Below are 23653 nucleotides of genomic sequence, written 5' to 3'. Positions count from 1 at the left end.
GAGTGAAATCGGGTGCATTTGACAAGGCTTTTTTTCCATAAAACAAAGTTGAATGGCATTAATTATATTTCCATCCTTAATCTTTCAATTGAATACCATATCCACTTGTTCATTATTTTTCGCTGGATTAATGTCCAGCTAACTAGCCTGTACCTACCCGAGTCTTCTGTTTTTTGTTTGCCCTTTTTTAATATTGGCACCACATTGGCACTCTTCCAGGCTTCTGGAATTTTTCTGGTATTCCAAGATGTATTAAAAATAAAGGTCAGCAATCGGATCTCCTCAGTCGACTCTTGGGTGCAAGTTATCTAGGCCTGATGATTTAAAAACACTTATCCCTAGCAGAGGTTGTCTAACCCTCCTTAGTTACTAATGAACAGGAAAGTATTGCATCATTCTCCATGATATGAATATATCATTCTGCTTCTGTACAAATGCAGCACAAATATTTAGTGAACACTTGTGCATGCTGTCTCATTACTAACAATGTTAGTATTTTCATCTAGTAATGAGCTCCGTACCACAGAGTAGGTGCAGCAGTGTCCCTACCAGATTTCCTCTTGCTCTCTACCCACCTGTGTGCCTGGAGCAAGTTTCAGGGTAGTGAGATCAATCAGCATTTGCTGAACAGCAGACATAAGGCCCATGTCAAATCCAAAGATCTTGAGTGTTCCAGAAGCACTGCAATCCTTTTATTACAAAGTCAGCTGAGGAGCAGCTCAACTTCCACATGACTCTGTAGCATTGCACGTCTTGCCCCAGTATGCTGGACAGCACAGCTCTTCTTGCCTGTCTCTCTTTTTCTCAGACCCCCATGCTGGTAATCCATAGAATGTCTAGCTATTTCTGGCTGGGCACAGGACAACTTAAATATAGGGAATTCCCAGACTCTCCCCCAAGCTTCAGTGACTTGCCAGTCATCTGGGTCTTGCTGCAAAATTGACTAACAGGAGTTAGGCAGATACTGAAGAACACTCTTTGGAATCAGGACTTATGTGATATCCTTCTAACCATTTATCTGTGTCCCAGATGAGGAATAGTGGGAGGGGGGTCCTGCAAGTAAGCTGGGGGAAAGCAGGGCAAAGGGAGCTGTGGGCATGAATGGAAAGAAATTATGGAATGATTAACAAAAGTGAGGAGAGACAAAGAAATTAATGATGGGAGATATTTAGAAAGGGAGAAGGAAAGGTAGTCTACTGGAGGGATGTAAGGTAAAACGCACTCGTCAGGGGTGGGGGGAAGAGAAGAAATGTCAAACAGAAGAAAATAGAAGAGGGAAAACAACTGGGCCACATTAAATATTCTACAGAAAGCTTCAATCAGGATGTAAAATGTATTTTGACATGGTGTATGTGTAGTGGGAATCCCAATTCATAGGTACCAGCTAGTACTTTTTATTCCCCATTTTAAAAAAAAAAGGGGGGGGGGGCAGACATTTTAAGCAAAGCTCCCATTGGCTTCACTGGGGCCAGAATTTCACTCAGTATTAAAGTTGAAATGAAAGTGTGATCACCTGTGTCTTTAACCCAGTATTTCTTTCATCATGCACAAACCCCACCTCCTCTTTTTTAGAGGAAATCTGGTTGTGCTATAAGCACAAATTGGTTTTAACTCTAGTTTTCTTTTCATTAGGTTACTACTGTTTTCAATGAAGTTACATCAGCTTTTAATTTAAATCCTAATATTTTACAACAATTGGACAGTAAACGACAACAAGTCCAAATGACGGTTACGGAAACAAACCAGGAATGGCAAGTGTTACAGCTGCGAGTCCATACTTTTGCTGCATGTGCTGTTGTGAGCTTACAACAACTTCCAGAAAAACTAAATCCTGTCATAAAACCTTTAATGGAAACTGTCAAAAAAGAAGAGAACATACTGGTACAAAACTACGCAGCTTTGTGCGTAGCTAAGTTACTTCAACAGTGTACATCAAGATCTCCATGCCCCAACTCTAAGATCATAAAAAATCTCTGCAACTCTCTCTGTGTGGACCCACATCTTACTCCCTTAGCAGCATGTCCTGCACAACCTCAAAGCAGCCATGAAAACTCTAAAGGTATATTGTCGAAGTCTGTGTCAGTTTTTTGAAAAAAATTGCATAAATGAAATATTTGTTGTTTTTATATAGTAGATATCTACATGAGTGTTCTACTTATGTATTTAAAATCAATCAGCTGTTTTAACTTCTTGTTAGAACTGTAGGAGATGTCTGAAAAATTAGTAGCTATGTACATTTATTTTTTGAACATAGCAGTGTAGCTCAAGAATTGGTTTTAGTGAATTTTCTGGAAGTTTTTCTGTGGAAGACTTTTTAAAACACAACAAAAAAACGGACTCCTGGGATGGTTTTTAAATTGAAATGTTTCATGGAGCAGAAGTGTGATGCTATGTGGAAATGAGGGATGTGTTACTATTCTGTTAGAATAATATTGCTAGTACAATTTTACATAGAATAAACCTAATGTTGGTTGCATGCTGTAGTTCTGCAGTCTAATCATAAGACAACTGAAAATTAAATGTTCACAAATACATGTAATGATGTTAACAGAAAAAATCAGACCCTGCAAATATAGTCCTGAAAATTAATGCTTTTCCATTCTTGTGGCTGAAAAGTAAATCTCTACCTCTCAGATGAACAATCTGAATCCTAAACTTTAAGAAACAAAATTTTTGAAATATTAAATTTATTGTGACTTGACTAACATTTTATGTCCTTTTGTATGTGTGTTTAGAATTGGAAGTAAAATACTTCTGAAGTAAATTCCACGTAACACATACATATATGGTACTCACATATCTGATGAAACCTAAAAATGTGGTTGGTTAATCTTTTTAATACACTCCTACTACTTGAAAAGTAACTGAAAAAGTAATGCTAGTTAACCCACATCTATATTAATTCTTCCTTTTAGATCTGTGGGTGCCCAAAGTATATTTCCCATCTTAAATTTCAGAGTAAAATTCTTCCGAGTCTCTACAAACAGAGATGGGGGAGTGAGTGTGCATCACGATAATTTTGGTCTGATGAGCTGCTTTCCTTAAATTCTTGCAATTATACATTCAATTTTACTATGAACTACTTGCTCACTACTAGTGTGTGGTTTCTCTCCAGAGTAGCCCAGTGGACTAGGCACACCCTAATTAGGGAGGTGTGGCTTCCATTCCTGGCTCTCACTGACGCACGGTGTGATCTGGTGCAAGTCAAATCACCTCTTTCATTATCCACAAAATGATATTTACCCTTCTTTGTAAAGCAAGTTGAGATTGTTACCACTGCCACCCATTTCTGGTACTGTATTTTAAAGTAGATTGTCAACTTTATCCTCTTATAGGACCCAACTCTGAGAGAGATGGGATGCACCATACTGTCACCAAGCACAGAGGAATAATTACTCTGTATAGACATCAGAAAGCTGCTTTTGCCATCACAAGTAGGCGAGGTCCTACACCAAAGGCTCCAAAAGCCCAAATTGCAGACCTTCCAACGGGCAGTAGTGGAAACCTCACCACAGAACTTGATGAGGTAAATAAGTTGGGTTGGTTTGTTTTTTTGTGTGTTGTTTTTTTTTTTTTTTAAAGAGCTAGATTATTGATTATCATTATACTTAATAAGACATGTTCTTCTAAATGTAGCTGTATTTCAGTCAATGGAGTTACACAAAGGATGGCATAATAGTTTTTCTTAATTAAAAACTGAGTCCATGTTTACTTTTTTATGTTGTAAGCAGCATGAAGAATTTATGTTCAAATAGAGGAAGAATTAAATATCTGTAGTGGTATTAAACTTAAAATAAACTAATTCTAAAGGGAAACATTTAGTCCTGAGTAAAATAGCTATTCATGTAAATGGGACATGCAGAATTAAATTCTCAAGTACTACATTAAAAGTGTGCCCTCTCCCTGGTGTCTACGTTGGAGGGAGGGACAGAAGACTGCTCAATATGTATTACAGAAATTTGAGACAGAACCCGAAGACTTTTTAAGTATCTCTGAATTTCACATTTGTAATGTGTCAATTATTTTTGCAAGTGTTGTATTAACTAGTTGAATTAAAGAATCTGAAAGCATCCCATTAATACCTTATTCACATTAAAATCTACTTCTAAACCATTTTATTTTAAGCCATTATTTACTGTGTAAATTTGTATTTAGTATTGCTTTGGGGACCCAGTAGAAAGTAGTGTTAGACTGATACATGTAATCTATATGAATAATAGCTAGTCTTCAAACAACTGGCCACCTAGCACATCAAAGAAAAAATTTAGAACTGATCTGCTTCATACAATAGACTAGTGTAAATTCATTTGAAAAATATCATTTCTAAGGTAAGGTCACCATGGTTAAATGACAAAAATCTTTTTCTTTCTTACTCATCACTAACTTTTAGCTTGAATGTGGAAGTTGTCAGAGATGATAACTTGGCTTTGTAATTACACATTACTTAGTTCCCTTACAAACGTTCTACATACATGCCTTTTTGTAAATAATTAAGTGAATTAATTTACAATGTGCTTCCTTTTTGATATTTTAAAAGTTGAACTGGATATCTTCTGCAGAAGCTTAAGTTTTTCTAGATTATAAGTTCATAAACCATGAAAATAAATTCATATTTTATGAGTAACTCCAACCAGTAAACTGGAAATGGCATGAAATTAGTTCTGTATGCTCAATAAAAAGAGGAAGCTGTTCTCTGAGGTATTTTGTGGGGAAGAGATGCTTGCTGTGTTTTCTCTGAGGGGGAAAAAATGAAGTTTCTATAATGCCAAATAACTTATTGTGTGGCTCTGAAACTCAAGAGATGCATTTACACTAGGGAATCTTAGTGGAAAACATAGGGGGAATCTTTTATTTATTTATATAAAAAAAACTGCTCTACAAGTATACATGGCAGAGCCTTGTCTATGCTTTGGCTCCCATCAGTGCAGATTTTTCTTCTAAAACTCCTTAGTGTAGACAGATCCAAAGTATGAACTTCAACTGGATATTTGCAAAAGTAAGATGTATTTTCTGCCATGCTTACTGTTCAAAGAGCCCCATTTGCTCCACTAGGACTTAAGTGCTTAACATTAAGTACTTAATATGAGTAAGTCTGGCAGAATCTATTATATTGTAACTCAAAATTCATAGGTTTCAGCGTAGCAGCCGTATTAGTCTGTATTTGCAAAAAGAAAAGGGGTACTTGTGGCACCTTAGAGATTAACAAATTTCATAAGCAGTTATGGCCCTGATTCAGCAAGGTAGTTAAACACATGCATAACTTTAAGCAGGTGAGTAGTCCCCTTGACTTCAGTAGGACTACTCCCCTGCTTAGAGTTATGCATATGCTTAACTACCTTGTTAAATTGGGAGCTAAAACACAAGGAACTGCTAACTGGATGCTGCATAGGAACTATAAATAGTTCAGTTTGCCCTCCTGCATAATACCACTTGTAAAGAATGTAAGTGCCTGTACTGTGAACTTCCAGAGAGCAATAATCACAGAAGTTACTTCCCTTTCTCTTGGTACAGGATTCCAAAGGTATAAAAGTTGGAGCATCCCCCAACTGTCCTTCAGTATCTTCTACCACCAAAGGTGCAGCAAGCTCTGATAAGACTCTGAGAGCTTGTCTACGTGGGGAAGTTAATGAGCATCAGGTTAGGGGGTGAATTTAGAGCCAGTAGCTATTCTTCATGAACTTCCTGTGTGGAGACACTTTCTGTGCATTAACAATGGCTTTGTGTGGTTTAACTTAATACATTTCTAAAGAGTATAAGCTTATAATAATTGGACAGGGCACTCTTAGTGCACAATAAGATTCTCCACATGAGGCGTTCATGCAGAGTAGCTAGCATGCACTAGCTATTCCAGGCTTTTCCTCATGTAGACAAGCCCTGAGTCTTCCCCTTGATGAACAGTAGTGTATAATATTGGTTATGCAATCAAATTTGTTTAAGTTTGAGCCAGGGAAGGACATTCTTAATTTTATTTTTTTTTGTGCAATTTGCAGATTTGTTTAACACTTAAACCTTGCTTGAATGTAACAAGCTTTGCTTCATTTTTAAATTCCTTTAATCTACTTATTCCCTCAACCATATTTTAATTCTAGGCTCAGAAGCCATATATTGTACAGAGGAGAGGAGCTGAATTTGCCTTATCTACTATAGCTAAACATTTCGGTGCTGAAATGGTAATAGGATTGCCACATCTCTGGGATGCTATGGTTGGTCCACTAAGAAATAATATTAACCTAAACAGTTTTGGTATGTACATTTCTTATTATGTTCTTGTTTTTTTGTTTTCTTATAGCATATGTGTTATCTGAAACTGGACATCTGTTTGTTTTTAACAGATCGGAAATCCTTATTGGAAAAGGGAGATGTGTCTGCTCAGGAGTTGGTCAATTCTCTACAGGTGTTTGAAACAACAGCAGCGTCAATGGACATTCAGCTTCACCCTTTGGTAATTAGCATGTTCTACTCCAAAGTGATTTCCTGACCAAACAATTTGCATTCATTGCCATTGTTTGTTGTACTTTTTTACAATACTTCAGTTCTTTATATAGTTGTATTGCTATTAGGTTGCTTGTGTACTCTCTTCAGATCACTTATATTAGTCTCCTTAAGAAAAGAGACTGCCTCCTGCATTTTTTTTTTTATTTAGCTTCTAGATATGAAAGCTGCATGTTCTATCCCTTCTTTATGCCATGCGCCTTTTTAAATATAGTTCAATTCCATATTTGTTTTATCTACAAGGTGCAGGATAGGTCAAGAAAATCAATATCTTATTTTTTCATATATCATCTATAAAGAGGGAGGAAAGCCATTTGGAAATGTAGTTGTTGGTAATATCTGAAATTCAAGCTACAGTGCAGTTTACATTGTTTTAAAGACAACCGTAAGCTCCTTGAATTTAAATGTATTTTGTTCTGGTTCAGAGGTTTCCAAATTGTTTGTGGGGAGCTGACTGGTCATATGGGCCTGTCTCTTCTTTGCTGTTAAACTGCATTAAAGTATAGGTACAAATATAATATATTTTCCTAATTCTACTTTTCTGAATAAGCAGTTGCTGTAGTTGACTCAGGAATGTGAAATGATTTAAAGTGGAAAGAAGGGTGGTCAATACAATTATGACTAGGATAGAATGTGGTCCAATATTTCCCTATATATTCAGCAAGGAAGAAAATGACTGACTGAAAAGACTCTTCTGAACTTAAATGCCAAGATTTTAAAAAAGAGCCTCAAGTTAGTTTCCTAATTCTATATGTAAGCACTTTTTTTTTTAATTTTTTTTTAAATTTTTTTTTCAAAAGTTCTGAGCACTTAACTCTCACAGATTGAGATGATGCTTTTTCAGTTTGAAACTTCTTTCCTATCTGTAGAGTGCTTAAATTTTAAATTCAGGTTTAAGAACTTCATACATCTGTCTTGCTTTGCTAATTGACTTCTTACTGTACTGGAGAATATCCCTTGTTCCAGGTGCAAGTAAATTAGTCTTACATTATGTTTGTATGGGCAGTATGCTGTTTTTTCTCAGACCTCTCTGCATTCAGAAGTCTTAATCTGGGTATCCTTATGGTATTGACTAGGATACAATAATTGATGAAATAAATATATTTATATGCAATATAGAGATCTGACTTTCTTTTTTTTTTCTTTTCAGTTGATACAGCATTTGCCTCATCTTTATGTGTGCCTTCAGCATCCAAGCACTGCAGTGAGACACATGGTTGCTCGTTGTGTAGGTGTTATGAGCAAAATAGCTACCATGGATACAATGAATATTTTGTTAGAGAAGGTTATTCCATGGCTGGGAGCAATAGATGACAATACCAAACAAGAGGGTGCAATTGAAGCGCTTGCTTGTATCCTTGCTTGTATTATCTAAAATTGTGTGATTAGCAAAAAATACAATTTCTGTAGTGTGAAAAGTAGAAAATAAAAGTAAAATTTTGTTTTATCCTCCTAGTGTAGGATGCTGGGCTTCCGGTTGGATCACTTAAGTTGCCCATCAGATGAGCTTTTTTGCTCCTGTTGAGGTTTTAGTGGAGATAGTGTGAAAGAGAATTGCAGGATTATCTTTCCAATGAAAACTGAAAGGCAACAAGTTTTTAAAATGATAAAATTGTATGCATATCATGTAATGAATCTGTGGCAGATTACCATCAAGGCCCATAGCTAAATAGGACTATCAAAAAAATTAAACCTATTAAGTGGATAATATCTAACCTTAAGAACTTGGAGAGTTATTTAAACATTCTTGCTTAAGACATTAGCCAACCACTAACTGCCTAGGGTACTTCTGAAGCATCTGTCCCTGTTAGAGGCAGGATTCCAGACTCTGACTTACTGATGTGATCCAATGTGGCAATTCCCATGTTGCAAACAATATGTACAAAGGGTTGTTCATATACCCCTTTTATTTCATGTCTGTCTTCATATGTAAGACAGCTCTCTGTCCTATATACCCGAACAGTTGTGATACCTTCAGTGTTTTTTGTCTTTTTTGAAATCTGGTAAATATGTGTGTTAAATTATTTGTCCCAAAATGCAGGATTTGTAGTGATAATAGAAGTTGGAACAACAAATGCAGCGTTCTTCTTCAAGTGCTTTTCCCTGTGGGTGCTTTTCTTCAGATGCATGCATGCCCATGCACCTTTGATTGGAAATTTTTTATGGCAGTGTTTACAGGTCCAAGCCCGCGCCCTACACATCCTCAAGCTTCAATCTGAGAGTTTATAGGGAAGGGCAGACTCGCTCCTGCTTCAGTTCCTTTTCAACCACCTGTAGCCTGAGACAGAGCCTTGTGGTGTCTTAGTTAGATGAAATTACTGTAAAGTGGGTCCATAACTGTTGAATAACCATACTCAAAGCGTAGTTATCAATGATCCGTTGTTCAGCTGGGAGGCCATATCTAGTGGGGCCCTGCAGGGGTCTGACATAGGTAGGGCCCTACCAAATTCACATTCCATTTTGGTCAATTTCACTGTCATAGGATTTTAAAAATCATAAATTTCATGAGTTCAGACATTTAAATGTATAATTTCAGTGTTGTAATTGTAGGGATCCTGATTCAAAAAGGAGTTGTGTGGTGGTCACAAGGTTGTTGTAGGGGGTAGAGGTGGTCGTACTGCTATTCTTACTTCGGCGCTGCCGCTGGCTGCAGCACTGCTTTCAGAGCTGGGCAGCTGGAGGGCAGTGGCTCCTAGCCAGGAGCCCAGCTCTGAAGGCAAAGCCACCTCTAGCAGCAGCGCAGAAGTAAGGATGGCATGGTATGGAATTGTCACTCTTACTTCTGTAATGCTGCTGGTGGGGCATTGCTTTCAGAGCTAGGCACCTGGCCAATAGCCACTGCTCTCTGGCTGCCTAGCTCTGAAGGCAGCATAGAAATAAGGGTGGCAATACCACGACCCCCCCTAAAATCCTTGAGGACCACCCCAACCCCACCGCAACTCCCTTTTTGGTCAGGACTCCCAGTTTGAGAAATGCTGGTCTCCCCCGTGAAATCTGTACAGTATAGGATAAAAGCACACACAAGACCAGATTTCCTGGTCCATGATGCATTTTTCATGGCCATGAAAAATTTGGTAGGGCCCTAGTCATGGGTACGGTACTAGTCAATGTTTTCATTATTTGACTTGAATAATGGAGTAGACAGTATGCTTATAAAAATTTGTGGATGACCCCAAGGTGGGGGAGGGGGTTGCTAGCACTTTGGAGGACAGTATTAGAATTCAGAATGACTTTGATGAATTAGTCTGAAATAATCAAGAAGAAAGACAAGTGCAATGTGTACTACATTTGAGGAAAAATCAAATCCCCAACTACAAATGGGGAATAACTGCCTTGGTGGTAGTACTACGGAAAAGGATGTGGGAGGTATAGTGCATCACAAATTGAATATGAGCCAGCAGTGTGATGCAGTTATGAAAAAGACACTCCAGAATGGCATTAGCATTAACATGAGTGTCAGTCATAAGACATTGGAGGTAATTGTCTGCTCTACTCGGCACTGGAGAGGCCTCCAACACAGCACTTGAGCTAGTTCTGGGTACCACATTTTAGGAAAGGTGAGGATAAATTGGAGAGAATCTGGAGGAGAGCAATGAAAATGATTTAGAGAACCTCACCTTACAAGGAAAATTTTAAAAACTGGGCATGTTTAGTCTTGAGAAAAGAAGACGGAGGGAATGGGGACCAGGGACCTGATAAGTCTTCAAATACGTTGAGGGCAATTTTAAAGAGAAACAGTGATCTGTTGTTCTCCCTGTCCACTGAAGATAGGACAATAAGTAATCAGCTTAAACTGCAGGAAGGGAGATTTAGGTTAGATATTAAGAAAAACTTTATCAGGATGGTAGCACTGGAATAGGCTTCCAAAGGCAGTTATGGAATCTCCATCATTGGAGGTTTCTAAGAACAGATTGGACAAACACCTGTCCGGGATAGTCTAGTTTTACTTGGGTCGTGCCTCAGTGCAGTGGGCTGGACTAGATGAGCTCTCAAGGTTTCTTCCAGCCCTACATATACATGATTCTGCGTTTTTGTTTTGCCAGCAGCTGTCTACTTTGACAACTGGCTTCTCTGGGGCTGGCCCCTTGTAGAGGTTCAGTCTGCAGGCTTTAAGGCTCTGGTCCTGTTCTGCTCTTTGAGGCTGAGTTTAGAATTGTCTATCTTGATGCCAGTCCAGTGCATCAAGTTTATAGAAATTACGCTTGATTCCAGAACCACTAGAGCTTTCTTGCCATCAGATTCAGCAACCTAATCTTGGACATTCAGAGGAGTCCTCAAACTATACGTTGGATCTGCCTGTAAGCTGTTAGGTTACATTTGTTATGTCCCACAAATGTTGGGGTTGATTTGCAATATCTCCAAGCCTAGGTCAGGACAGTCTACGAACCCAACAAACACAGCTTGGCCAAGAGGGTGTCTATTCTGCAGAAGATTCTCAACTCCCTCGGTGGAAGGATCCCAGTAAAATCTGTCTGGGACCCCATTTATGTGCCTTTTCTCTTTGTCAGAGAGCCTGCACCATCTTGGGATTCAACTTTGTCCCAAGTGCTCTGATGAAACCATTCTTCAAGCCCATGGTGAGCTGCTCTCTGCTTCATTTGTCTTTCAAGACCTCCTGCTTAGTAGCAATCACCTTGGCTAGGAGATTTGAGGAATTGGGCGCCCTTATGGCTGATCCACCTTGCACAGTTTTTTCTGCCGGGACAAAGTGACGTTTCATCAACACCCTCGTTTCCTACCCTAGATCTTTTCATACAGCCATATTTAATCAGAATATTCAGTTGCTATTCTACCCTAAACCTCACAGTTCTAGGAAAGAAACTGATCTTCACATCCTAGATGTTAGAAGAACTGTAGGCATCTACCTCCATAGTACCAAAGCCTCCCCTAGGCTCTTTGTTTCTATATATCTGCTCAAAGACTGTCTAAATGGGTTTTGGGCTGTATTCTGTCATGCTCTGAAGCTTCTGCATGGCACCCTTCTTCTAGGGTGACTGCCCACTGTACTAGGGAACGGTTTCCCTCTATGGCTCTGCTTAAAAACTGCTACTGTTTTAGACATCTGTAAGGCCACCCCCTGATTTTTCCAAGCACTAAGCAAGTGCAGCCTTTGGGATGGCTGTCTTCCGATCGGTACTAGACCCTGCCAGCTCCTAACTCAGTAGTCTGGGCACTGCTAGGGAGTCACCTGAAGTGGCTCACCCATAGGGACCACTACTCAAAGGAGAGGTTACTCACCTGTACAGAAACTGGAGTTCTTTGAGGTGCTTTGTCCCTATGGGTGCTCCACTAGCTGCTCTTCTTCCCCTCTGCTTTTGAGTCCTGGTCTCTCACCAAGTTGCATGGTAGAGAATGAACTGGAGCAGCAGCGGGTCTGCCCTTCCCTACATATCTTCAGACCAGAGCACAAGGAGATGTAGAGCAGAGGTGCAAACCCATGGATTCTGCTGTTGAAAATCTCTGATCAAAGGCATGTGGGCATGCATGCATGTATGAATTGGAGCATCCATAGCGACAAAACATCTCAAAGAACTCCAGTTACCGTGTAGGTAAGTAATCTCTCCTTTCGTTGGTAATATCAGAGAAAAAATTTTTAATAGAAAAAGCCCAAACTACTCTGAGCCTTTTTAAAGAAAATAGTTCTAATCTAACCAAAGCAAATGACCTCCTAACTGAACAGAGAAGGCAGGTAACTATTTTTGTCTTCATTTTAAAGATTGAAATGATTGTATGAACCATCTTGAAGACTGGTAGAAACTTCTCAGAACCAAAGAAAGCTTCACTTTCAAATGACTGAAAATAAACAAATTATCTTGATTTATTTGCATGTGAAATAACAGAGCAAATGAGCCAACAGTGATTTCTGGATCTGAAGCAGAAGGGAAACCTTTAGCCTGTATCCAGTAGAATGAGCTATTACTTCATAGTTTCAATCAGAATGCAAAATCTTACAAAATTGGTAGTGTGTTTATGACCACCCACCCTATTTTTCTGCTTGACATTTTTCTCCTTTTATGGTGTCAGTAATTTCCATATTTTGAGTTACTCAGCACTTAGTCTGAGTAATGATATGCACTATCACAGTCTGCAGTATCTGCTACAGAACATGAAGATTTCTGGCAATAGCAGTATGCTGGTGCTTATCACTAATGGTACATTAAATCTTTGGATTGTGCAGTTTTCAGTGTCGGAGGACCTATTTAGTCCTATTGTGTGTCCAGCCTAGAATTTTTTTGTGCTACTTTAGTTAAACTTTTAAAAAATATTATGGGGGTGTCACAAGCAACTCTGTAGTGTAGCACATGTTAAAATTTTGCATTTTCAGGAGGCTAAAATCCCTCTGTTTGGTCTCCAGTTATCTTAGTTGTTGCAAAATTGAATTTTCTAGTTAATTTTTTAGGAAAAAGTTTACTAACTTTTGGAAGTTTGTCATTGTGTTCAGATTTCTTTGCATTTCTCTAGCTAAACAGCCATGTCACCTACCCAGGGGAACCCTCAATGCACCAGTGCCTCTGTGTAGAAATTCTGATTCCTGGATGCTGCTGCCTGATGTGCTGGTGATATAAGGCAGTATGGAGGAATGCTTTTAAGTACTGATGCCTTGATCAAAACTATCTAGGCTACATCTGTACAGCTGCAGATCGCCATTCAGTCCCTCACATCAACTTAAACTCTCACCTGTTACCACCTTTCCCCATCAGCTCTTCTGGTGCACCATGCAGCGATACCAGGGAGAGCCAAAGGGGTTGAGAAAGTATGTGGGGACTAAGCTGACATAGGAGGAGCTGATAGATACTACATTCTGATGAACCGTAACCAGTTTGTTGGAGCTCTCTTCCACCCCACTTGTTTCCCATCTACCTCATGCACAGCCCACACATGACCTAGCCCTCTGCAGCTCTGCGTCCACTTTACTCTTCTCTCTTGCATTGCATCCGTGCCCTCATACCACCCTGCTTCCCACAGTTTGCTCCCAAATATTTTTCCCATACATCACTAGCTCCACTCCGCTATCCACATTCCCCACCATGCCTCCCTCCGATATAAACATTTAGGTTTTATTTATTTATATTATATTATATTATTGATAAAAGCTGTATATGTAGGGAAGCATAGTGATGGGAGGGAGACCAGGCTCATAGTGGTGACTGGGGATATAGATGGACACAACTAGCAACTTTCTGCCTCTTTTATGGTTTATACCTCATCTAAACCTTGCAATTCACAATTATAATTTAGCTTTCTCCTCCATATCTCTCTGATCCATTAGTCATAATTCATATGCCTCCTCAACAGAAAATATGCAATCTTAATTCCGATCACATAAATATTGCAAAAACAAATTTTATCACCTAAATAATAATTGTTTGTAGCATTAATACTATTTTCCAAGATGAATACTAGTTCTGCTTTCGAAAGAAAAGCATTCTGTCCCTTATCAGCTAAAAATCTACATCGTACACACGAACACTCCACTTCAGTATTTTTCAGATAATTCATAAAGATCCAATTTCTAACCCTCTATGCCAGGGGTGGGCAAACTTTTTGGCCCAAGGGCCACATCGGGGTTTCAAAACTATATGGAGGGCTGGGTAGGGAAGGTTGTGCTTCCTCAAACAGCCTGGCCCCCACCCCCTGACTGCCTGGCCTCAGAATCCCCGACCCATCCAACCCCTCCCCTGCTCCTTGTCCCCGACCCCCTCCCCGGGAACTGCACCCCCTATCCAGCCCCCCTTCTTCCTGTCCCCTGACTGCCCCGACCCCTATCCACACCCCTGCCCCTTGACAGGCCCCCCGGGATTCCCACGCCTATCCAGTCCCCCGTTTCCTGACCACACCCCGAACCTCCGTCCCATCCAACTGCTCCCTGTCCCCTGACTGCCCCCCGCCCCCTTACCATGCCAGAGCCAGCCACGCTGCCCATCAAGAGCTCTCGCCCCCCCGGAGATGTGTAGTCTACGTCAATCTACATTTGACTTCTTAAAATGTCAACATGATTTCTGTTTAGTTTAAACTTTAATTTTGAAACTCCTTTGGCGAGATGAAGCCTCTGTTTTGTTTTCAGTGTTCCTTTCAAAGAATTGCAGCATTTCTAGGAGGGTCACCCTTAAATAACTAATTGATATATGCATTTCTGAAATTGTCTCCCCCGATATATTTGTATAAAATTCTACTCCTGTTGACTTAATGATACAAATTTTTTGCTGATGTACAGAATATGATTGAAGTTTTGACTACTAATCGCAAGTACAAAATATACCATTTGTGGTGTAAAGCAGGTACTGAACCGGTTAAAATATTTCCTTAATAACAAATACAGCTGTAATGGAACAGCTAGATGTTGGTATTGTTCCATATATTGTCCTTCTAGTGGTCCCAGTTTTGGGTCGAATGAGTGATCAGACGGACAGTGTACGTTTCATGGCTACTCAGTGCTTTGCAACACTAATTAGACTAATGCCCCTTGAGGTAAGTTGGAGTTATGTTTGAATACATGTGTTCTTTGTCCTCTTATTGTTCACTAGCCACAAGGAACCAACTTAGTTCTCACATAGGTTCAGTTCAGATAGAAGTCACTAGGAGGGGCACCTGTGTGTATATAAGGGCAAAAATGAGATACTAGTAATGAAAATAAAATTCTAGTGAATGGTATACATTGTCCTTTATCCCTAGCTGACCTCTCTGAAAAATCTAAATGAAGATCAAGTACAGTTTTAAATATATTGCAGGCACCTTAAGAAGTAACCAGTTTTTCTTCAAGTGCATGCTCATGTTGATTCCATTCTAGGCTTGTGTGTGTCCACATGCACAGTTGTCAGAGACTTTTGCCTTAGTGGTATCCATAGGATCAGCTGTGGTGCCCCCTTGAGTGCCCTGTTCATGCGTCAGTATATTAGGCACTGCTGACCCTATGTCCTCTCAGTTCCTTCTTGCCGCCCGTGATGGTTGGTTGGAGCGTCTTGTCTTGCAAATTGCAAGAGCATTAACGGTTCTTTACAGTCTTTGTTTATCTCGGGGTTCTCAAATTTCATTGCACCACAACTCCCTTCTGACAACAAAAATTACTGCACAACCCCAGGAGGAGGGACTGAAGCCTGAGGCCCACCACCTAGGCAAAGGGCCTGTAACCTGATCACCACAGCCCAGAGTTGAAGCCCTCAGTCTTCGGCTTTGGCCCTGCCTGAGGGGCTAGGGCTTGGGCCCCAGCAAGTCTAAGACCAGCCCTTGCAACCCCCTTAAAACAAGGTCACAACCCATATTAGGGTCCTAACCCACAGTTTGAGAACCACTGGTTTATCTTTTTTTGTATAAATAGTTTGTAGGTATAAACCTTCAAACCATGCTCATCGAGCAGTAGGCTGATGCCTAACCGTGACACACACACACGCGCGCACACACCCCCACAGCTGTTTTAAGTGTTTGGCGGAATCCCATAGAAAGGACAAGTGTTGAATCTGTAAAAACTTTCTACCTAGAACTCAAAAGAAGCGGGGTGTCTGCTTGAGGGCCCTCCTGTTGGAGGCTGCGATTCGCCCTGCATCGGAGCCCTCCCACTTGGATACCACGCTGGCGCTTCAGTGCAAAGTGCTCCGCCTGGCACCATTCCCCCTCACTGGTGCCTAAGAAATGGCAAAAGAATAAGAACCCCCCAGCACTGGAAGGGAAAGGGGCTCTGGGCAAATGACCTATGTCAGGCCATGTGCCCTCCCTGGGGCTTCATTGGTGTACCATAGAGGTCTGACCCCCCCCCCCCAAAGCCTGGCCAGAGATCCAACTCCAGAGACAAGTAGGGGACCCCGGTCTCTCCCAGAGCCCTCATTGCCCGAAGCAGCCCCGGTAGCTAAAGAACAAGTAGGCCGACTGGCACCGCAGATGCTGCATCAGGTGACAGACTCCTCTAAGACCCTGACATCTAGGGGCAAGCTGATCATGGTACTGCCTCATAGGGCAGTGGAACACCCTCTGTCACTGGACCGCAGGCTCAGATCTCCATCTCCACGGCCTCGGACCCTGGCACAGTATCCTAGCTCTCTGACCAGAAGGCCCAGGTCCTCAACGAGCTCTTCCTCTACGAGACATGAGACACTGGAGTTGCAGCACCAGTCCCCATACCACTGGAACGATGAGCCTTCCCATCAAAGATCGCCGCAACCTAGCTCACCTTCACCCAGATGGTCTCGCAGATGTTGGTCCCAGCGAGGCTGGGGTCACTTGTCATGACAGCAGTCCCCTTCCCCTCGGTATCGATTGTCAGGCAGGTGGTGTTCCTCACCCTTGCCTTGCTGGTTGCCAACCAGAATCAGTTGGCAGACTCAGGCCTCGATGGCTCCGCCCTGATCACCAGAAGAGCAATGGTCCAAGTCAAACCAGGAGTTCAGCCCCTTGCCATGGAGGGGTGATTCGCCACTGGCGTGGACCTCGTGGCAGCAGGGACAGTGGCCCACTCAATGGCCATACTGGAACCCGTGCGAATGTGCTAGTAATGCCGGTCCCATTTTCCCACCAGTCCTCCTGGGCCACCTCAGACAAACCAGCCCTGGCACCACCAGCACTGGAGTCAGAACACGGTACCGAATCCAATCCGGGAGAGCTCACTGAACTCCAGCACCTAAGAAGCCATCCCCAGAGAGGGTGGGGGGAACCTGCTCCTCCATAGGTGGTGCAGTCGTTGTCACCGGACAAAGTGGTGGCGGGTCCCTCCCAAACAGACAGTCCTCCTGATGACTTCAGGGAGCACCAGGCCCTCCTTACAAGGGTGGCTACTAATTTGAACATACAAATTGAGGCGGTGTCAGGCAAGCTCTTTAACATTATATCCTCCTCCACCGTGGCCTGGGTTGCACTGCCTATCCACCCAGGGGTCCTTAAAATTGCAAAATCGCTGTTGCAAACCTCCACCTCCATTCTGCCGCCTTTGAAGTTGGTGGAAAAGAAGTATTACATCCCTGAAGAAGGGTTTGAATATCTGTATCCATACCCTCTAGCAACATCACTAGTTGTCTGCTGTTAATGAAAGGGACAGGAAGGGCCAAGTCAGTGTCACGCCAAAAAAAAGATGCCAAAAGACTGGACTTATTTGACAGAAAGATTTATTCAATGGCAAGCCTGAAATTTCGGGTGTCTAACCACCAGGCCCTATTAGGCAGATACAATTTTAACCTGTGAGATTCCCTTAACAAATTCAAATAGGCCCTTCCACAAGATCGAGCCCGGGAGTTCACTGCTTCGATGGACAAGGGCACAGCAGTGGCGAGGGGGCCCCTCCAAATAGCCTGGGATGCTACTGACTCAGTGGCTAGGGTGGTCACCTCCATGGTGACCGTGAGGTGCCATTCCTGGCTGCAGTCGTCCAGGTTGTCCCAGCAGATGCAGGCCACTATTCAGGACCTCCTGTTTGAAGGGGTGTGGCTCTTCTCCGAGCTCACAGACTTGACTCCTGGGCCACCCTCTGCTCCTTGGGCCTTCACACTCCTCAGCAGGCCAGGAAGCTGTTACGCCCTCTGCCTCCTCCACCCCTGCAGTCTAGGCCCTGGGGAACTCCACAGTTGGGTTCCTGCAAGAGGAAGGACAGAGACCAAGGGATCTAAGCAGCAACACCCATCATCTTCCCACTAGTCTGCTCAGTCTGACTCCCTCCCCCCACCCCCGAACCAAGGAGGCCAGAAGCAATCATTTTGTGGGTGCACCCGAGCACAAAGCAGATGGCCTCAGCAGGACCTTCTTGCTACAAGAGGTCCCTCCATTCAGAAGTGGTCAGCTTCGTCTTCCACAAGTGGGGAACTCCCAGGTGGACCTGTTTGCGTCCAGACAGAACAGGAAATGCCATGTTTTTCTGCTCAATTCTGGGGATCGACAGAGGCTCCCTTTTAGATGCTTTTCTGCTCATGTTGTCGGGGGCTCTGTTTTACGCCTTCCCCCCCAGTACCATTAATTCAGAGTCTTCATGAAGATCAAGCAGGACAGGGCAAAGGTAATCCTCATAGTGCCAGCTTGGCCACACCAGCACTGGTTTGGCTTGTTCCTGAACCTCTCCCTGGCCATTCCGTTGCAGCTACTGCTGAAGCCAGACCTCCTATCCTAGAACCATGGCAGACTCCCGCATGGTTAAATGCTCAGGAGCCGCAGTGCTCGGTCGATATCCAACAGGTCAGTGGACAGTAGAAAGCTGTCCACCAGAGCAACCTACCTGGCCAAATGGAAGCGGTTCGTCTGTTGGACCTCGCACAAAGGCGTTCAGCCTGAGTGAGCCTCACTGCAGTTAATCCTGGACTACCTTCTGCATCTCAGTCTCCAAGGCCTGTCCCTTTCATCTGTCAAGGACCACTTGGCGGCTATCTCGGCTTTCTATCCGCTGCTCAAGGGAAGGTCTGTTTTTGCCCAGGACATGACTGCCAGGTTCCTCAAGGGCCTTGAGCGCCTCTACCCGCATGTCAGGGATCCCGTTCCTCCATGGGACCTGAATCTGATGCTGTAACGGCTCACAAGACCCCATTTTTGAGCCTCTGGCTTCCTGCTCTCTCCTTCTCCTTTCCTGGTTACAGTAACATCTGCCCACCCAGCCTCTGAGATTAGGGAGCTCACCTCAGAACTGCCCTAAACTGTCTTTTACAAAGACAAGCTCCAGCTGACTCCACACCCTGCTTTCCTGCCCAAGGTGGTCTCTCCGTTTCATATGGTCCAGGACACTCACTTACCTGGCTCTTTTTTCTTCTAAAGCCGCGTAAGTCGGAGGAAGAGCGTAGGCTGCATTCCCTAGACGTCAGGAGGGAGTTGTCCTTCATTGAAAGCACCAGGCCATTCTGTAAGTTGATGCAATTCGTCTCTGTGGCTGATAGGATGATGAAAGGTCGCCCAGTGTCTGCTCAAAGAATTTCTTTGTGGATCACCACCTGCATTCACTGCTGCTACGATCAGGCAAAAGTGCCATTCCTGGCAATTGTAACTGCCCACTCGACCAGGGTGCAGGCCTCTTTGGCAGCTTTTCTGGCCCAAGTGCCTATCCAGGGCATCTATAGGGCAGCTACCTGATCGTCCCTCCATACATTCACGTCCCACTATGCACTTACCCAGCAGGCCTGGGACAAAGCTGGCTTTGGTAGGGCAGTATTACAAGCTGCTAAACTGTGAACTCTGAGCCCACCTCCAAGGATACTGCTTGTGAGTCACCTAGAATGGAATGAGCAAGCACTCGAAGAAAAAACTGTTACCTACCTTTTCGTAACTAACTGTTCTTCAAGATGTTGCTCATGTCCATTCTATTACCCGCCTTCCTACCGCTCTGTCAGAGTTGCTGGCAAGAAGGAACTGAGGGGGTGTAGGGTTGGCCGCACCCAATATACCAATGCATGAGCACAGCTCTCAAGGGGGCGCTGCAGCTGACCCTACAGATATGGCTACATCAAAAGTCTCTGACACCTGTGCACATGGGTGTGCACACACCTAGAATGGAACAACAATTACAAAAGGTAGGTAACAGTTTTATCTGATCTTGATTTTTAGTTATCATTAACACCATTAAATCTTTTTGTTTCTTTATATTTTAGGGTTTTCCCCAGTGTTGTAGGCTAGAAAATGCTATGTTTGTGAGAAACTTATTTTTTTCACCAGTAGATGGTAATAAAACACAATTTTCAAAATTCACTTGCACTGGATTTTCACCAGTGATGTATGAATCACCGAATTGCAGTCTTTTGAGAATTGTCAACAAGATTTAGTTTAACTTAAGGTATTACCTTTTTCTGATTTGGGAAGGCTTTCCCTCTGAATTAGATGAATCACTCTGTAATATTAATGCAACACATAAGCACTATGAAGAATTTGTCTCCTGATGTGGAAGACTGCCCAAAAGCACATTCCTAGGGAATGTTGGACACCAAATGTACCTGGGCTTTCAGAACAAATAAGCCAACAATATAAGAGATATTCAGAACTGTTTGACTTAGATCCCTTCAGTGAAGAAACCGTTGGGCTTGGGGAAAAGCTTATGAAAGAGGTTGGAAAGGAGTGATGTGATCACTGGACAGAGCCTATCAAAACAACAAATGTGGTTTCTCATGCCTTGAGGGAACTCTCACTTGACTACTTCTGCCTCCTTAACTGCTGCCCCATCCTTCACCTCTAAACTCCCTGAGCAGGAAGTAGTCTGTTCCTGCCCTTTTAAAATTCTTTAACCCTTTTGCTTCTTGGCTTTTAGGCTTTCTATTCCACAAAGGCTGTCTTCACTAAAGTTTTAGTAGTGACCTTCTCTTGGCAGAGGCCCTCCCCTGCTGTTCCTATCTCTCTTTGACACTACAGTGTCCATCACTCTCTTGCTCCACGTTTCCTTTTCCTTGTTCTTCTGGAGTACTGTATTTTCTTGGTGATTCTATATTCCTAGCCATTCATTTGCATTTACTTTAGGATTCAGCCACCTTTTGATGTTCCCCAGGGCCCTATACTTGGTACTTTCAGTCTCTTCCTCTGAACTGTTTGTGAACTTCTAAGAAAAAATCACTGTTACCTTTAATGCTGATGTATAAACTACCTTTATTTTTTAATTTTTTCCTTTCATTTTTAAAGGAGGTACAGAAATTTGAGTAATCACAAATTGGTACAAATGAGCAAAATTCATTCTAATCTCACGTTGAAGTAGGACTCTCGTACTAGTGGAATAATCCACTCACACAATGGACTTAGAAAACATGGGGGGAACGGTTCATTGGATGAAATTTAATGAATATGCAGTACAAGGATGTAAGGTTAGACAATTGTATTAGTTGCATGTATTCATATTAAATATTCAGTGTAAAGGTTATAAATAAGTAAAACAGAATTCTTCATTAATAAATTAAATGTCTAGATAATTCATGAGGAATAATATCTGAGCCTTTGGACAATTATCAATTCCAATTAGAAAAATCTTTAGAAGAAACTATCTGAACTGCTTTAATTCTACAGACATGTTCTGTGGAATTTGACTAAATGTGAACATTAAACATATTTTAGAATGAGATTTGCCAATATCCAAAAAATTAAAGGAAGATCTTTAATAAAAAAACTAAAGCTACAACATTTTAATTCTAAAAAATAGAGACTTGAGCGCCCTTGCTAGCTGTTTTAATAACTAGATGAATAGTTTGGACTGACGTTATTTAGTTCACGTTTGTTTCGAAACACTTGGGATGAGCACAGCAAAGCTGTGCTCGGTGGTGGAACTAGAATTTAAAGCTAGCCCTTCTATAAGGCACTTCAAGTTTTTATATTAAAACTTTATTAAAGACAATATTTTTTTGAAGGGTATATGCATTCAGACTAGAAATGAATGTGTTCCTCCCGAAAGATTTAGACAGACTTTTACTTCTAATTTGTTTTAAATATAAAACCCAGGAAACTGAGATGGCTTTTTCTGATATCTGTGTTAATGACTGGATGGCAAACCATCATTTAAGTAGGAAAAGAGAATGTATAAACCGTGGGGGAAGGAGACTAAGGACAGCGTGCTAGCATAGGTTCTTGAACCCAGCAACTCCCATCTCAGCACTTAATTCCTTCTTGATTTCCTTTTTCAAATAAATATTAACTAAAATATTGCAAGAGTTTGAATTAATTTATTATAACTTCTATGAACACTTACTGGTGCAGCATGGTAGCATGAAATAATTGAACAAACAGGAAAAACTGGATTCTAGCAGGAACTTGGGTGAAAAAAAAAATTGCTCCTTATTTGTAATGGTGGAGCAGACCAAATAGAACCCCTCTTGGGTTTTGGCATGATTTAATCTATCTGGGAGGAGACTATCACAGAAGCTGAAGAAGTAGAGCTCTGGCACCTCTGTGGACCTTTACCTTCTCAGTTTGAGATCCAGCTGGTGGGGAAGCCTGGGCAAGCATGCCTATCCAACAGAACAGTTTTGCCTGTCTCTTCAACCTAGTACCCCTCCACGGTGCTATAAGTTGTAACAACCAATCTGCTCATGCTGGTGATATCTGATTTCCCTATATTTCCTCCTAATAAATACATGCATCCTATTCACAATTACATTGGCAAGAAAAGTGATTCTTGACCAGGAGTACGTGTACCCCCATGGTACACAGTGTTCTTCCAGGGGGTACAGAAACACCTCTAGATATTTGCCTAGTTTTGCAACAGGCTACATAAAGAGCACTGGCAAAGTCAGTACAAACTAAAATTTCAGATGACTTGTTTATACTTCTCTATATATTATACACTGAAATGTAAGTACAATATTTGTTCCAACTGATTTATTTTATAATTATATGGTAAATACAAGAAAATAAGCAATTTTTCAGTAATAGTGGGCTGTGACACGTTTTTGTATTTTTATGTTTGTTTTTGTAAGCAAGTAGTTTTTACGTGAGGTGAAACTTGGGGTATGCGAGACAAATCAGACTCCAGAAAGAGGTATAATAGTCTGGAAAGGTTGAGAACCACTGGACAAGAAGACTGAAATCTATCTTAGAAGAGGCACCTTAACGTGCCTTCCACACAAGGGCAAGGTTGTTCTTCTACTCTAGTCTTTTCTTTCATATTTTACAGGAGATTACTCTTCCTTTGTTTGGACCTCAGCTGAAAGAGAAGTTGCTACACATACCAGAAGTGGAAAAAAGCTGTTAATATTTAACTCAGAACTGATGAATTCAGGGTTACATCTCTTTTCTTTCCATTCTAAATGACTGTACTTAAAAGCATCTAAATCCTACATAACTAGGTGGATCAGTTACTGCCTCATTGAAGCATATGCAGCTGCAGACAGACTGATTGGTTATGGAAGGAAACAGGGCCCAGTAGATTGGTGGCCTGTTGGATAGAAAGGTCAACAACCACCAACAGAAGAAATAAGCAAAGGTGTTACTGGGTAATCCATCAGCACATTTTGTAAACGCCTTACAAGATGGCCCTTTAATCCTCAGCAGCAGTATACTTTTATCAGGACAGTGGTCCAGGCATTCGGACCAATGAGCAGAAAGGAAAAATTAGTATCCCAAATGTATGTTTGGAGGAGATGTCAGGATTGCTACCTATTTTCTTTCTTCAACTTTTCTTTTTCTCCCAGTGCATCCAATCAGAGTTAAATTCTTGGATTTCTGTGGTGGCCCATTCTCAGCTCTATATAGTTACTGCTGTTGAACAAGGCCTTGAGCTGAATAAGTATTTGAATTC

The 23653-nt window shown here is 41.8% G+C and overlaps 1 protein-coding gene across 6 annotated transcripts in view; it reads left to right on the top strand.

The window, feature by feature from the left end:
- Nucleotides 1-23653, top strand: part of BTAF1 (B-TFIID TATA-box binding protein associated factor 1) — a 100500-nt gene that overhangs the window by 42799 nt on the left and 34048 nt on the right. For all 6 annotated transcript variants that reach the window (XM_073353922.1, XM_073353921.1, XM_073353919.1 and 3 more), the window contains exons 20-25: nucleotides 1633-2059; nucleotides 3336-3526; nucleotides 6090-6243; nucleotides 6333-6442; nucleotides 7643-7844; nucleotides 14813-14961. In XM_073353922.1, the coding sequence (XP_073210023.1) occupies nucleotides 1633-2059; nucleotides 3336-3526; nucleotides 6090-6243; nucleotides 6333-6442; nucleotides 7643-7844; nucleotides 14813-14961 (1233 nt within the window). The remainder of the gene's footprint in view (nucleotides 1-1632; nucleotides 2060-3335; nucleotides 3527-6089; nucleotides 6244-6332; nucleotides 6443-7642; nucleotides 7845-14812; nucleotides 14962-23653) is intronic.

The sequence above is a fragment of the Lepidochelys kempii genome, chromosome 7, assembly GCF_965140265.1.
Source record: "Lepidochelys kempii isolate rLepKem1 chromosome 7, rLepKem1.hap2, whole genome shotgun sequence".
Lineage (NCBI taxonomy): Eukaryota > Metazoa > Chordata > Testudines > Cheloniidae > Lepidochelys > Lepidochelys kempii.
The sequence above is the reverse complement of the archived record's forward strand: the minus strand, read 5'-3'. Positions and strand labels throughout refer to the sequence as shown.